General features: G+C 35.6%; 1 protein-coding gene across 2 annotated transcripts in view; it reads left to right on the top strand.

Moving 5' to 3' along the window:
• Nucleotides 1–17,311, top strand: part of SAMSN1 (SAM domain, SH3 domain and nuclear localization signals 1) — a 171,867-nt gene that overhangs the window by 110,174 nt on the left and 44,382 nt on the right. Inside the window, exon 1 of one of the 2 annotated variants that reach the window (XM_054468713.2) lies at nt 183–317. The exons of the other annotated variant lie outside the window; for it this stretch is intronic. Within the exon in view, the coding sequence (XP_054324688.1) occupies nt 261–317 (57 nt within the window). The 5' untranslated portion in view covers nt 183–260. Of the gene's footprint in view, nt 1–182; nt 318–17,311 lie in introns of those variants that run through there. 2 annotated transcript variants of the gene reach the window in all.

Here is a 17,311-nt window from a genome sequence, read left to right as displayed (position 1 = left end):
CAGGCATGTCTAAGTATGAGATTTGGAACATACTTCATAGAAAATAGCAAGACAATAAAGAGTTACCAAAGAATTACTGTAAGAAAAAAAAAAAATTACCCATGTAAATGTTGAAGTCATATCCTGACCGAAGGAGGAAGTGGCAGGTCCCTGGGCTCAACCTTATCTGATGCTGTACATTAGACAGCACACTGCTGACTGTTTTCAGTTGTCTCTGCAACAGCAGAAAGTGCACTCACTAGGAGTTGTCAGAATTCAAAATGCTCAAGAGAAAGCCATCCAGTGTTTCAGAGAAGGAGAAACATCAAAAACCAAAGGTAAGGTAATTTCATACATAGTTAAATAAAATCAAACTATTTAATAGAAAATAAACACATATGTGTGTTTGAACACATACAATGTTCTCATCTGTCAGTCATAAGTCAAACATAGGCTTTAATGCCTCATGGCAAATAAGGAAAAATTAAATTGAAAAGTTAGATTTTAAATTACACCTAGCAATTATTGTCTCTGTAATTTTGTCTTATGGTGCATATTGGAACATTTACATCTGTAAGTGAAGTCTGAGTTCAGTTCAACTTCAAGAAAATCAATTTAGTGGTCTCTGAGTGTTTGTTATTATAAAATCTTCTTGCACGTTTTTAATGACTATGAGATTGTCAACGTCTATTAAACAGTCTACTGAATGAATTTTATCTCTTAAGAGATTAGCTCTTCAAAATAGAGTTATAAGAAGGTTGTAAAATGGAAATGTTATGGTTAAATATAAGACTTTTCTCATTTTTGAATGTTAAATTATGATAGCTTGTTGCAAAGGTGTATATTTGCTATTCTCTCAAACTAATGTTATTACTACACAAAAAATCGGGCTGTGTTTTGAGAAGCATCAAAACACCATTTACTGGTAGACTTGACAGATTGGTAATATGTGGAATGTTACTCTGTTCTTTGTCTTGGCAATAAGTGCTACTTTTAAAAAAAAAAGTATAACATGGGATAAAGTTCAAATTCTATTGTAGAACTCTAGATTTATTAATAACGTAAAACAACTATTTACAAAGTACCAATGTCAGAAAATTTATCCAATACTTGTACATTTCTTTTCTCAGGTAAATACAATTTTTAATCTCTTTCTGAGATAAACAATAGCTGAGTCCAGATTTTTTTGAAGGATTGATTTATTGTCCATCAGTCTTTATATGTTAGGCACCCATTTTCAGAGAAAGAGATTGGTTTCTTTCATTTGTTATGACCTTTTGAATTGATGAGACATTGAACAATGGTCAATATTTTGAAACTCTTTGGAAGTTACCATCCAAGTTTTTCTGAAGGAAACAAAAATAAATGATTTCCTATCTTTGGAAACTGAGAATAAATTATTTTGAATATTAATTCTTTCTGACGCATATACATAGTAATGGATAGACAAGCATCTTTAGTTTAAAATGTAGCTAGATAACGTATCATGATTTCTTTTTCCCTAATATAAGAAAAACTCAAAGTAACATTTTCCAAACAATACAGAAAAGTTTTTAAAAGCATGGCTTGTGCTTCCATTTAAGATTAACTTTATATGATATTTACTTGATTAAGTACAACAAATAGTTAACAATAGTAGGTTTAGGGAAAATCATAAAAGTTAATAAGGAGAATGATAAACCTCAAAGTATTTAAAATCTAAAGATAGAGTATTTAATAAAGCCTGTATTTTATAGTGAGTTAGAGTCATATTTACAACATTAAACTATTTTCAAAATGATACTTTACTCCATCATTATCATTTGGCTTAAGAGCAGTAACTACTATAATACACTTGGAATATTGTTAATCTTGACTTCCTTATTCATAAAATAAAAAAAATTTGAAAAAATACACATCTTTGAACAAAACATATCACAGAAAATGGTCACATTGGAAATGCTAAGTTTTTTTGTGAATGAATTCTTATTTTCATTAGATGGTTTCATTCTGCATGAATTTAAAGAGATGTGAATATAGATGCACAGGTATGTTTTTCATACATTCAATTGGATTCTTTCCTTTTAACATGGAAGTGATATTTTTCCATTTGTAATTATGTCTTAAAATAACTCTTCTTTCCTCATAATTCACATTTATTTTGGTGGGTAATTTTCTTTGCATATTATATGAATAAAGAGCAGTATCTGGCCAGGTGCATGGGCTCACACCTGTAATTCCAGCACTTTGCAGGGCCAAAGAGGGTGAATCACTTGAGTTCAGGAGTTCTAGCCCAGTCTGGGCAATGTGGCAAAACCCCATCTCTACAAAAAATTCCAAAATTACCTGGGCATGGTGGCACTTGCATGTAGTACCAGCTATTCAGGAGGCTGAGGCAGGAAGATTGCTTGAGACCAGGAGATTGAAGGCTACAGTGGGCCATGTTCGTGCCACTGCACTCCAGCCTGGGCAACAGAGCAAGACCCTTTCTCAAAAAGAAAAAAATTGGCAGAGGTAGATGCTGTGATAATCCCTACAAATAAAAGCCTCATAGAAAAAGGAGTGCAAATCCTTTCATTTACTGAAAAGAAATTGTGTCTAGAAAGGGTCTATGTTTAGAAACAGAACCATCAAGAAATTGGTCTGAAATATAGGGAATCACTGTCTTCACTGATTAACTACATACCAGATATTAGTTTACAAAATTTCCTAACCCAGAAACATAAACTCTTCGTACTATACTCTCAGAATTTGTGAAAGGGATTTTCTTGTTTTTGTGTTTTTTTTAATTGTAAATCCTATAGTAGGATAAAAAGTGATAATATTACAAATGAAGAAAATATTTAATCATTTAGCTTTTGTTAACTGTCATTGGTTCTATTTCAAGTGACCTATTGGACAATTCAAATGCAATGCATATTATAACTAATGTTACCTCAATTAAAAATGATCAAACTTTTCAATTGAAAGTTAATGGAGAAAGATTTTGTTATTAGTATTTTCAAATAGGTCTTACAGTTATGGGAAGGTTCAAAATATTCATGTATATAATATGTAGCAATAGATTTTCAGTCCTATATCAAAAATAATTTATTTTCTTATATTCCTAAAACTTATCGATACACATGTTCATGAATTTAAAAAGAGTAAATCCAAATACATGTTCAAATACAGTTTTACCATGTGTAGTATTATCGTTAGTGTACCCTCTTTTTCATCCTTTATTTCTCTCTTTCTCTATTTTTAGTATAGGTTCTCTCCTTTGAATAGCTCATAATTAAGAGTAGCATTCAAATTTATTGTAAGACATTTACAGTATAGGCTGACAGGCAGAGACCGGAGATATTCTATAACAGAAACTGGTAAATTCTTGCAGAATTATTACAAAAGAAACCCATTGCATGTACTGGAATGTTAATAACTTCTCAGGGTTTTAATGTGTGTCTCAGAACTCTCTACTGTATACAGATAAATTCCAAATTAAAAAAGAAATAGGAGAATAATAGTTAAGTATTCTATACTTAGGTTAGTTAAAAATAGGTTTGCTTAACATACATGCAAGGTACTGTTATCTTTATTCTTGAATTTTGCTTTTACCTTGGAAACAGGTTCTTGCTCTGTCACCCAGGCTGGAGTTGCTGTGGTGCAATCACTTAACCCTAACCCTAACCCTAACCTCCTGGGTGGACTCAAGCTACCTCCCATCTCAGCCTCCTGAGTAGCTGGGACCACAGGCACCATGCCACCAGCCCAGCTAATTTTTTAATTTTTTATAGAGATGAGGTCTCCTTATTTTGCTGAGGCTGGTCTCAAACTCCTATGTTCAAGTGATCTTCCCATCTCAAACCACCTCAGCCTTCCAAAGTGCTGGGATCACAGGCATGAGCAACCGCAACTGGCTGTTTTACCTTCTTACTACTAGTGCCCATTACTGACAGTGATTTTAAAAACTTTTAAGCATATACAGTATTCCGATTTGATGAGATGTTATTGCATTACACTCTATAAATGCTTAAATTATAGAACATAACAATTTTCCTTGTCGGTTTTTCCAACTAAAATGTTTTATTTTTCTATATTTATCATTGGTTTATTTTCATGTCAGTTGCTGTGCTTACAGCTTTTTGTACATTATTTAATATTTGTAACAACTGTGAGAGAATGACTCTTATTTAGCCTCATACGTAAAGAGTCTAAGGCATAAGGAAGGTCAATTACCTTGAAGAAGACACAGAGTTAGATGGAAAATGAAACTGACATGAAATATGTTAATTTCCAATACTTCCGTTCTTAATATACTGCCATTATAAGCAACAGGACTGTAGATATTATTTCTGTTTCCACCTGAATTGCCAGTTAAAGTTTATGGAGATCAGGGAAACCATGTCTGTAAGAGTGTCTGTAAGTTTAGAAATCCTCATTCCTGTCTCTGACTATGCAGGAAGTTCATCAAAGGAATCTCTCTAGGCGTCCACACACATGTCAACACCTACAACTGTAAAAAAACTCTTTCTTTTCCTTTCGTTCCTTCTTTCTCCTTCCTTCCTTCCTTCCTTCGTTTTTTTTTTTTTTTAGGGTCTCACTCTGTTACCCAGGCTGGAGGGCAGGCACAATCACCACTCACTGCAGCGTCAGCATGCCTGGGATCATGTGACTCTCCTGCCTCAGCCTCCCGAGTCGCTGGAACCACAGTCCCGCACCACCATGCTCAGCTAATATTTATATGTTTTGTAGACATGGGGGTTTTTGTTTTATATGTTTTGTAGACATGTCCAGGCTAACAACTTTCTTAATATTCAAATATTTTTAAAAATGACCTAATATTGAAGTAAACACCACGTATCTTCCCTCTGCAGCTAGCATAATACTTTCAACGTAGTAGACTCTCAATAAATATTTGTAAAGTGAATGAAGTTTCTTCAGTCTACTCTAGGGGTGTCTAATCTTTTGGCCTTCCTGGGCCACACTGGAAGGAGAAGAATTTCCTTGGACCGCATATAAAATACATTAACACTAAGTATAACTTATGAGCTAAAAACAACAAACAAACAAACAAACAAAAAAGAAAAAATCACAAACAAATCTCATAATATTTTAAGAAAGTTTATGAATTTGTGTTGGGCCACATTCAAAGCTGTCAAGGCCACATTCAAAGCCTTCATGGGCTACAGGGTAATACACCCTTGGTCTACTACATACAGCCTGGTTCAAGTATGGATACTCACTCAAGCTATGTACTTATTTTTTTTTTTTTTTTACCGGATTTTGTTTGTTTTTTCTTTCTTTGTTTCTTTATTTTTTCATTTTTATACTTTAAGTTCTAGGGTACATGTGCAGGTTTGTTACATATGTATACATGTGCCATGTTGGTGTGCTGCACCCATTAACTCATCATTTACATTAGGTATTTCTCTTAAAGCTATCCCTCCCCTCTTCCCCAACCCAACGACAGGCCCTGGTGTGTGATGTTCCCCACCCTGTGTCCAGATGTTCTCAGTGTTCAATTCCCACCGATGAGTGAGAACATGCAGTGTTTGGTTTTCTGTCCTTGCGATAGTTTGCTGAGAATGATGGTTTCCAGCTTCATCCATGTCCCTACAAAGGACAAGAATTCATCCTTTTTTATGGCTGCATAGTATTCCATGGTGTATATGTGCCACATTTTCTTAATCCAGTCTATCATTGATGGACATTTGGGTTGGTTCCAAGTCTTTGCTATTGTGAATAGTGCCACAATAAACATACGTGGGCATGTGTCTTTATAGTAGCATGATTTATAATCCTTTGGGTATATACCCATTAATGGGATGGCTGGGTCAAATGGAATTTCTAGTTCTAGATCCTTGAGGAATCACCACATTGTCTTCCACAATGGTTGAACTAGTTTACAGTCCCACCAACAGAGTAAAAGTGTTCCTATTTCTCCACATCCTCTCCAGCACCTGTTGTTTCCTGACTTTTTAATGATCGCCATTCTAACTGGTGTGAGATGATATCTCACTGTGGTTTTGATTTGCATTTCTCTGATGGCCAGTGATGATGAGCATTTTTTCATGTGTCTTTTGGCTGCATAAATGTCTTCTTTTGAGAAGTGTCTGCTCATATCCTTCGCCCACCTTGTGATGGGGTTGTTTGTTTTTTTCTTGTAAATTTGTTTGAGTTCATTGTAGATTCTGGATATTAGCCCTTTGTCAGATGAGTAGATTGCAAAAATTTTCTCCAATTCTATAGGTTGTCTGTTCACTCTGATGGCAGTTTCTTTTGCCGTGCAGAAGCTCTTTAGTTTAATTAGATCCCATTTGTCAATTTTGGCTTTTGTTGCCATTGCTTTTGGTGTTTTAGACATGAAGTCCTTGCCCATGCCTATGTCCTGAATGGTGTTGCCTAGGTTTTCTTCTAGGGTTTTTATGGTTTTAGGTCTAACATGTAAGTCTTTAATCCATCTTGAATTAATTTTTGTATAAGGTGTAAGGAAGGGAACTAGTTTCAGCTTTCTACATATGGCTAGCCAGTTTTCCCAGCACCATTTATTAAATAGGGAATCCTTTCCCCATTGCTTGTTTTTCTCAGGTTTGTCAAAGATCAGATAGTTGTAGATATGCAGCATTATTTCTGAGGGCTCTGTTCCGTTCCATTGGTCTATATCTCTGTTTTGGTACCAGTACGATGCTGTTTTGGTTACTGTAGCCTTGTAGTATAGTTTGAAGTCAGGTAGTGTGATGCCTCCAGCTTTGTTCTTTTGGCTTAGGATTGACTTGGCGATGCGGGCTCTTTTTTGGTTCCATATGAACTTTAAAGTAGTTTTTTCCAATTCTGTGAAGAAAGTCATTGGTAACTTGATGGGGATGGCATTGAATCTGTAAATTACCTTGGGAAGGATGGCCATTTTCAAGATATTGATTCTTCCTACCCATGAACATGGAATGTTCTTCCATTTGTTTGTATCCTCTTTTATCTCATTGAGCAGTGGTTTGTAGTTCTCCTTGAAGAGGTCCTTCACATCCTTTGTAAGTTGGATTCCTAGGTATTTTATTCTCTTCGAAGCAATTGTGAATGGGAGTTCACTCATGATTTGGCTCTCTGTTTGTCTGTTATTGGTGTATAAGAATGCTTGTGATTTTTGCACATTGATTTTGTATCCTGAGACTTTACTGAAGTTGCCTATCAACTTAAAGAGATTTTGGGCTGAGATAATGGGGTTTTCTAGATATACAATCATGTCATCTGCAAACAGGGACAATTTGACTTCCTCTTTTCTTAATTGAATACCCTTTATTTCCTTCTCCTGCCTAATTGCCCTGGCCAGAACTTCCAACACTATGTTGAATAGGAGTGGTGAGAGAGGGCATCCCTGTCTTATTGTTTCTTTGTAGCAAGTCTGTTAATAGGTGTGTAAAAATGTTTGTGTATAAGTACAACTGTAACTCATTTTAAGCTTTATGTTAAGAACTCTAATATACCCAATGTTATGAAGGAATCCGATTGTTACCTAAGGGTAGACCTTGGTCCAGGTTAAAGAATATGGAAGAAATTTTGAAAATAGAAAGACATGGATCCCACAAATTAAAGTTAGTGACTGTAATTAGAACATCTTGGCCTTTACTTGGGAGGGATTAATGATCCATGTTAATAAATTTTAGCAGGTTTTTCTTTGAGTAAAGGAGATTCAAGTACCATTGTTATTTTTGAGGGAAACGTTAGAATAATGACAGTTCTGGAAATAGCCTTTTTTTAACCATTCTTTTTAATCTAAAGTGCATACTAAATGAGACACCATTAGTGTCACAGATGCTAATTTTCACTAGCAATGACTGAAGTGGCATTCTTTCCCATTTGCATTTGATCCTAGCAATGATGAGAGGTGATGAGTTGATTATGAGCTGTTTTCACTGCACTGCCTGCTGTGCAAATTTATGCTCCTAGACAAGGATGACACGTAGTTGTGCCATTAAAGAGCTTTCTTCACTGTTTTTTTTGTATCAAGACTGCTAGGATACATTTTTAACTCTTATCTAACCAGGTATAAGAAAGAGAAGAAGTATTTATATGCACTGGTGCTTACTTGAGGCCAGGCACTTGTCCAAGGTGCTCATGTCCATTATTATGTTTAATCTTCTCAAAACCCCAGGAGATAGACATTATTTTTATTTCCAATTTACAAAGAAGAAAAAAGCCTTGTAGATGCAAAATATTTTCCACAAGTTAAAAGATTTGGGATTTATGGCACAGTTTTTCTGCTTCTAAGCCTGTGTCTCTCTCCTCCTACTCTCTATTACTTCTTCTTCTGGGGTACAATTTTTGTTGAATGTTTGCCTTTTCAAACAGAGTTTTCTGGAATAAAATATGTGATATAAAGTGTAGGTAATATGTTAGATTTACTCTTTTCCCCTTTAAAAAATGGTGGCTATAAATAAATATTTATTTTAACTTCTAGTTATTACCTCCATCTGCTCCAAAAACAAAACAAAACAAAAAACCAGATATCTCAAAAGGTTGTCTTCATTTTTGTGTTTATGTAGCATTTATAACATTTTAAAAAGTAATTTTGATAAACTATAATGCAAACATAAAACCAAATAAGACAAGTCAGGAGAAAATGGAGTCTAGAATATGTTAAAATGTATCTCAAGGTTCATCAAGGCTGACTTGAATCTAAGAACTTGCTACTCACTGTGGTCCTATAGAGCAACAGCACGGGCGTTCCAGGAGCTTGTTAGTCATGTGCATTTTGCAGTCTGCCCCAGGCCTACGAAATGAAAACATACATTTTAACAAGATACTCAGCAGTTCTGTGAGCACTTTAAAATTTGGAAATGATGCTCTAGGTCGATGGTTTTTGGAGCCTAGGCCAAATATTTGAATCACTAAAGAGCTTTAAAAAAAATACTGATGATTGGGTTCCATCCCCAAATATTCTTATTTACCTAATATAAAATGTGACCGGACATCAAGAAATTTTATAGTTTTCCAACCTGGCAGCACTTTTTTCTACTTTTCAAAAGACTTAAAAGTTAATTCACTAATCCATGCATTCATTCATTCATTTATCCTTCAACACAACAAATGTCTATTAAATGCTTATTATGGACAATACACTGGAGATACCAAGGTGAACAAAAGGTCCCATATTTACTGGGGATGACAGACAATAAATAGGATAAATAAGTTAAATATACAGTATGCTAGATAATGATAGGTGCCAAGAAGAAAAAAAAATTAACAGAAAAGAAGGATTTGAAATATGAAGAACTAGAGAAGACTTGGTGAGAATGGGGCATTGGAGAAAGGACCGGAAGAAAGTGAGGGAGCTGGTCTTGGGACTGGTGAAGGAAACTGTACTCTGGGCAGAGGGAAGAGCAAGTGCAAAGGCCTTGAAATGGGACTGTCTCCGGTGTGTTTGAGAAGCAGTGGGGCAGAGTACACAGGGGGAAGAGCAGCCGCAAAGAGCTGGATCACTGAGGTCATTCTAGGCCATTAAAAGAATTTTAACTGGTGTTGAAAGATTTTTGAGAAGTGACAGAATCTGGCCTACAGTTCACTGGGTTTATTTTGGCTTTTGTGTTTCAAATATACTGAAGGGAGTGAGACCAGTTAACAGACTATTGCAGAAACCAGGCAAGGGATAACTGTGTTTCAGACAAAGGAACGGCCCAGTTGATTTGGATATTGAGAAGACTCTAAATTTGGGATATATTTGTACTTATTCTATCCATTTGGATATTTATAGGTAACTTACTACATGCTGTCTAAAGATGGCAGATGGAAAGTTTCCACTGTCCTGTCCCATTCTTGCTTCCAGTTGGTGCTTAATGGCCTCATTCCATTGTTTACAGTCACCAGAAATTCATCCCTAAATTGATGTCTCACTTTCCAAAGGCTTCTTCTTCTTTCTTAAACATATAATTTCCCATTGGATTTTATTTTAATTTGTAGTGCACCTTTTAAATAATTTTTAGCCTTGATCCCTTCTCTCCAAACAAAGCACTAATTCATTTTAGCTTTTCCATTTTACAGAATATGAATCTGTAATCAAGTTTTATCCCAAGCAGGTAGCAAAATGTTTGGGGCCAAATGTATTAGCTATACTTGAAAAGTGTTCAGATAATATTCAGAAAGATCAGATGAATAGCTAGAGAAACGACAGAAGTGTAGCCTCCCCTTTGTTTGGAAATTTGAATATTGTATTTTATAGGAAGTGTTATAAGGTCACTACCTTGACTACCAAGATGCTGGATTTGTTAAAAATCAATTTACTCAGACACTTATCTCTTTAGTCTTTCTTTGCCTTGCTTTGGAGATAAATGGTTTCAAAATCCCTAAAAACTGTGGGGTTTTTTTTGTTGTTTTTGTTTTGTTTTTACAATAATGGAATCAAGTCCATGCTTTACATATTCGTTTCCAAATTTATCATTACCAAACTGATCCATTTCTCTTCCTTTCTAGTGTTAAAGATTTCAATGAACTTTCAGAAACAAGACATTCATATTAGCTTCTTAGTAGAAAAAAAAAATGTCCTCCATTAAGAATTGATTAATAATAGCATAAGATTTTAAACTATCTCTGTTGGTAGTTGAAGTGATTCTTGCATAGATAGAGAGAGACATTTGTCACCACAGCTGGCTAAGTCCCCATCCTTCCTTCACTTAGCCTGTATTAGTTTGCTAGAGCTGCCATAACAAAACATCACAGTCTGAGTGGCTTTAACAACAGGAATCCACTTTCTCACACTTCTGGAGGTTGGAAACCCAAGATCAAGGGGCTGGCAGGGTGGGTTTCACAGAGAGCTTTCAAGGGAGGATCTGTTCTGGGCCTTTCTTTTTGACATGAAGATGGCTGCCCTTTTATTGCCTCTTCATCTGTGCCTGTGTGCTCCTGATGTCTCTCTGTGTGTGTCCAAACATCATTTTACAAGGACACCAGTAGGAATGGATTAGGTCCTACCATAAAGGTCACATTTTTTACTTGATTTTCTCTTTAAAGGCTTTATATCCAAATACAGTCATGGTCTGAGGTACAAGGTGTTAGGGCTTCAAACATACAAATTTGTGGGTGTCAGTTGAGCTCATAACATAGTCCGTGAGCTTGTACTAATTGGAAGTGAGGATTAGGTTTTTAGTTGCTTCCTTCCTTCCAATTACTCTAGATCTTTCTCCACTTCCAGTTGACTAATCCCTCCATGCTGCCAGCCCCACATTTGACTTGACTGCCTTTACCTACACTCTCCAGCCTTTGTTATTCTTTCCTTCCTCCCATCCAAATGTAACTCTGCCACAACCCACTAGACCTCTATTAGGAATTATTTGAAAACTAAAAAGTAAAACATCTGTTTGACCCCCTTGACTCATGCTTTCTGGCTGCATATTAAAAATAATAGCAAAAACCGTGATTACTTTTGCACCAACCTAATATTAAAATCATCTGGGGTGTTTTATAAAAATACCTATGTCTGGGCCCTAATACCAGATCTTCTGGTTTGGTTGGTAGAGTGAGGCCCATGTTCCTGATGATCTGACCACTCTCATACATTTCTGTCTGTCCTCCTCTTAGCCTAAAACACTCTGTGCTTTTTTTCCAACTCATGAACTCTTATCTATTCGAATTTATAGGTGGACTGTCACTTCCTCAAGAAAGCCTCCATCAGTTACCCCAGGGTAGTGTATTAGGGTCAGTCTAGCAGAGCAGTAGGCAACGTGAACTAAAGGCGTAGAGACCTGAGTGTGAATGTCTTCTTTGATCTTTCTTAACCAGGGGACTTTGAACATTTTCTTAAGCCTCTTGAGCCTCATTGTGGTAATCAGGAAAAGGATAAGTCTTAAAGCATGTCACATAGGGTTGATGTGAGAATTAAGAAAATTACCATATGTAAGCTTCCTAGCTGGTAGTACATGTCCATTTAATAATCTCTCCCTCTGGTGGCGGGCGCCTGTATTCCCAGCTACTTGGGAGGCTGAGGCAGGAGAATGGCGTGAACCCGGGAGGCGGAGCTTGCAGTGAGCCGAGATCGCGCCACTGCACTCCAGCCTGGGCGACAGCGAGACTCCGTCTCGAAAAAAAAGGAAAAAAAAAAAATCTCTCCCTCCTTTCTATTTTCATAATGCTTGTTCCACATTTCTCTGTTTGTTGTTGTTGTTGTTGTTTAAACTCACAGTTTTTCAGTATGTGCTCCCAACTAGATTCACCATCAAGAACAGAGGATCAGGGGATGTAGCTGACTCATATGTGCATCCCTGGGATTTTTGTTGAGGATTCAAGAGGGATTGAACTCAGTCTACCTGACTTTCAGATTCCTTGTGCTTTTTATAACACTTTGGCTACCACTGAAAACATTGATAGTATAGAACATAGAGGTGATTTCTCAATATATGTATGATGAGTGTGAAATGACTAATGGATAATATTAGTCATCTACAGAAGTAGTCTACTCCAGAAGATAGTTTGTAAATGCGTCACTGATAAAGATCTGGGTAACACCCACATCAAAACAAAGTAACCATTCCTAGAATCAAAATAATCAAACATTGTTATGCTGAGGTTTGGTGTTGTGAAATTGTCTTGGGTATTAGTTTTTCTAGTCAGGCTAGGTCTAGTAGAAGTAGGGACAGCAGCCCTCCTATTTTTCGAATGTCTTGTTCATTGTTGAGGTTACAAATGATGGACCCAGAGCATATAAATAAGAGGGCTTTAAAGAAGGCGTGGGATTTTTCGTTCGGTCAGCATTAGAAATGCTATGGCGATTAGGGTAGATATGATAAGGAGTAGGAGGTTAATTATGGGCATTTTGTTAAGAAGAGGAGTTGAACCTCTGACTGTAAAGCTTTAAATTTTATGCAATTGCCGGGCTCTGCCATCTTAACAAACCCTTTTCTCGGGTGGAAAGTATTAGCAAAAGGGTGTTGCTTTGCAGACAGCCTAGAAATGTGTGGGAGAGTAGATATTTGCCACTGTGTCTGCAAATCATGCAAAACAGCTGAAGCAAATATCCCTTTGGTTGGACAGACTTCTCTTAGGTGAAATGTGTACGTAAGGCTAGGAGAAGAACTTCATGTCTCTAGTCTTAATACCACTTAATTGACTTTACTGTGACCACCACACGAATCAAACAAACTTCCAGCAATGATCTGGTGTCCTGTGTCATGTTTCTTTCAGGGGAAACAATTTTTTGATCAGTCAACATGAATATGCATTTTTCTTGGCAGATGAATTTCTCACAGCAAATCAATGCTCGCTTGGTTAGTATTGCCATTTTTGATATATTATCAGTTTGGTTTATGAATTAGTCACCTTGAAGTTGTATATTTCTGCAAGCTTAAAAAATAAAGTTCCCATACTCGTTGAGGTGAGGGCCTGACCCTGGACATAGAGACATGATACCTGACCAATGTATTGGCTTCCTAAAAGGATTGAGCTAAGTTGCTAAGTACTGGCTTCACTTCCAGGTACATTTTCTCTACAAAAGGAAAATGAATACGATTAAATAACTAAATTTCTTTATTATATTTTTTATAGTTTTAACAGCTTAAACTCCAGGAGTAAGAGTCAAGTCAAATTTACCTTGTATCAAAATCTACATAGTGATAACGGCATTCATCTCAGTGATACGGCATTTGGTTAAAAAGGGTAAATTGGAATTTTCTGGGGTTTTTTTCCCCTGAATACTTTATGTGGTTACAGTTGTGCTACTGCTATTTTTAATTAAATAAAAGTGGCTGGACATGGTGGCTCACACCTGTAATCCCAATGCTTTGGGGTGCTGAAGTGGGAGGATCACTTGACAGGAGCTCAAGACCAGCCTGGGCAACATAGTGAGACTTTGTCTCTACAAAAAATAGAAAAAAAAAATATTAGCTGAGCATGGTGGTGCACATCTGTAGTCCCAGCTACTCAAGAGGCTGAAGCAGGAGATTGCTTGAGCTTAGGAGTTCAAGGTTATAGTGAGCTATGATCACATCACCGCACTCCAGTCTTGGCAACCCTGGAGCAAGAGATCCTGTCTCAATAAATAAATAAATAAATAAATAAATAATAAAAGTAATAAAATATTAAATATATACATTTTGTAATACTTATGATTATAGTTTCTTTACATTGTTAGTTATTACATAGCAATCATCTTTTATCTTTTGTTTGATTTGTATGTTAGGACATCTAAAAATTTCAAATTACTTTAAGATTATGACTATCTCACTGTAATTATCAATTATGAAAAAGTCATTACCAATAAAACAAATGTTTATAACTTTAAAAATACAGTTCCTTCAAAGATAAATGTTCTACAATTATTGAACATTACATTATAGGTCAAAGAGTGATTATAAACTGAGTTTATTTTTACCACTACTCATACATTTCAACTCTGCTATTAACCCCCTCAATAGATTGAAATATTCACCTAACCAAATCCCAGTTTGCTAAAAGGTAAATAAATGTAATTGACAATAAAAACAGTTATAGGACACTAACATCTCTTCCAAACATCCTAACATGAACTTACTGTTTTATTTTCCCACCCATTCTTCCTCTATTTGGGATTACATACCATATACTTGCCCCACATAAACATGTCTGTTCTTACTAAGAAAAAAAGTGTTAAATTCCTAAGACTAGCAGCAGCGGGTGCTGCCTGGGATGGGAATGTTTATAAGCTTTATGATATTAACTGCAGCACTCAACCTCAGGTGGCATAAAGCATGCAAAAAAGAACTTTCTGTCAGTTTTATTATTTCTAAAAAGGTTCCCCTTGAAGCAGAAGAGTGACCTTGCTCTGCTGAGCTGACATATGCCACTGGATTAATGGTCGAGCTCTGCTGGAGGGAAGCTCACGGAAACGCTACAACTCCAGAAGCTGGGCTGGCGGTGACCATTAATCAGGGGGCCCAAAATCATGCATCAGACACACTCATTTAAAAGTAGTAAAAATGACTCAAAAAAAAAACTTTTTGAGAATTAGCTTATTGTTTGTCATGACTTGTGTTCAAGGAGATCACCAAATGACTAAAATATCCCTTGGGCAGACCTTTAGAAACGTTACTGTGTACCCAGAGGCCAAGTGAATGCAGAGGACTTTTAAGACTAACGGAAGTAAAACGGAGTTTTTGTTCCAGATAATTTGATAGGAAAGTTGGTTAAAAGGATTTTGTCTTCCCAACTTAATTTTCACATCTTTATTTAACCATAATTTCAAAGTAATGGGTACTATAAATGTTTGCCTCTTGGTGATAATTTTATTTTATTTTAAAAACTGGAGTAACTGAAATTTAGTAGTGTAAAGATGAGATGGGTAAACTGTTAGGAAATATTTCAGGAAACTAAAGTTTTGTTAACATACTCAATTATCACATATGTTTAAAAGTTTTGGGGCTTAAAAGTACTGCACATTCTTCCATCGTGTTAGATAATAAAAAATTTTCGAGATTTCCTCTCTCTCTGATTATTGAAAAGAAAAAAAAAAAGCTTACATCTAAGATCCTGAAAGAAATTGCTCAATTTAACTTAGCTAATAATAAGTTACTCTTGGGTTTTCTTTTTTAACTCCTTTGATGATAAAATTGTATAGACATAATTTCTCTTTTACACTTTTAATAGTTTGGCTTTTAGATTAATGACAGTATACAAAATACATATGATAAATCTTATTAACAGTACAACAAATAGAAAAATCAGTCACTTATTACAAAAACCAGAATAAATTTGGTATTTAAGTTTATGGTTAATATAGTAAGGTCTATTGAGATCAATATTCAAAGTTATTCTTCTCTTAACTAATAGTTGCTTTTTTAAACCATCATCTTCAATATTACCTTTTGTCTATTTGCCATATCCTATACAGCAGTATTATTTAGGCAGAATTATTTATTTGTAGAATTATTTGTTTTTGAAGTTTAGTTATAGAATTAAAATAGTTGAAAATGATGTGACTAGTTAAAATATTATTTAATATTCTATAATAAATAGAAAAATAAAATATGCACAGAAAAGACAGTTAATTTCCAAACTTATGGAAGAATAATGTATATTTTTTGTAAATTGAAAATTTCAGTCATCCATCCTTTGAATTGCCCTCCCTGTATCAAGGTACGTAGATAACAAAATTATTAATGCAAAATTTGCTCAGGGAAATAATTTGAGTAGAGGTGGCAAATGCAATTCCTCTCTTCTTCCCCTAAACACCCACTATCTCCTGTAACCACTGTGCACACAGTTAATCATGACTTTTTAACTCTCAAAGTGGCTTTAGAACGCTTCTCAACACAGCTCTTCATGAAACTTTGACAAACTATCCATGCTGGTGCATGAGTTGAAAACTTTTTGCCAATTTTAGTTTCGAGAGATAGTTCATCCAGACAATGAAAAATCCCAATGAAATATTCCTATAACAAATATAAAACATTTTTATAGTGACCTAAATGATTATGTTTACTAGAGACAGTATTTATTTCTCTCCTATGAAAGTTTGGGAGAGAATTATATTAGATACTAGACACATTTTTTATCATCCAGTGATCCATCTTATACATAACATATGTTCCACTACCTTTGTTACTTATCATAACTTTAGCAATCACAATCTTTGGATTTGGTTATTATTTCTTTTCTTTCTTTTTTTTTTTTTGAGATGGCGTCTTGCTCTGTCGCCCAGGCTAGAGTGCAGTGGCTCGATCTCGGCTCACTGCAAGCTCCGCCTCCCGGGTTCATGCCATTCTCCTGCCTCAGCCTCCCGAGTAGCTGGGACTACAGGCACCCGCCACCACACTCGGCTAATTTTTTTGTATTTTTAGTAGGGATGGGGTTTCACCGTGTTAGCCAGGATGGTCTCGATCTCTCTGACCTCGTGATCTGCCTGCCTTGGCCTCCCAAAGTGCTGGGATTACAGGCGTGAGCCACTGCGCCCGGCCAGATTTGGTGATTATTTCTAAAGAGCCTCTTGTTTAACAATTATACAAATCTACTAATTTTTGAAAATGGTTAAGTGAATTCAAATTATATTGATTCCAGCTAATTTTACTCCCCAAATCTGATTATTTTAGTGTACCATTCTGTAGACAAACTATAAATTAAGTAGGTATAGGCACAGGCACACAAAATGCCTTTCAGTTACTAAGTAGTCAACACAAATGAGTATTTGTAAATGAATGAATGCAAATTTCCAAGTTGACATCTACTACACATTTTAACTTCTTTTATTTTGTATATGAATATAATCTGCTTATAGGAATTGATTCTATATTTGTGTATCTTTCATTTGAACAGGATTCTATTTAGCTCTTATGGTTTGGAATGATTCTGTCCATGGCACTAATATAGTATACATTTCTCTCAGGGTTGATTCTTATTTATTCATACCGACAGCCCTTAC

Source organism: Pongo pygmaeus, chromosome 22 (genome assembly GCF_028885625.2).
Source record: "Pongo pygmaeus isolate AG05252 chromosome 22, NHGRI_mPonPyg2-v2.0_pri, whole genome shotgun sequence".
Lineage (NCBI taxonomy): Eukaryota > Metazoa > Chordata > Mammalia > Primates > Hominidae > Pongo > Pongo pygmaeus.
This window is presented reverse-complemented; position numbering and strand designations above follow the sequence as displayed.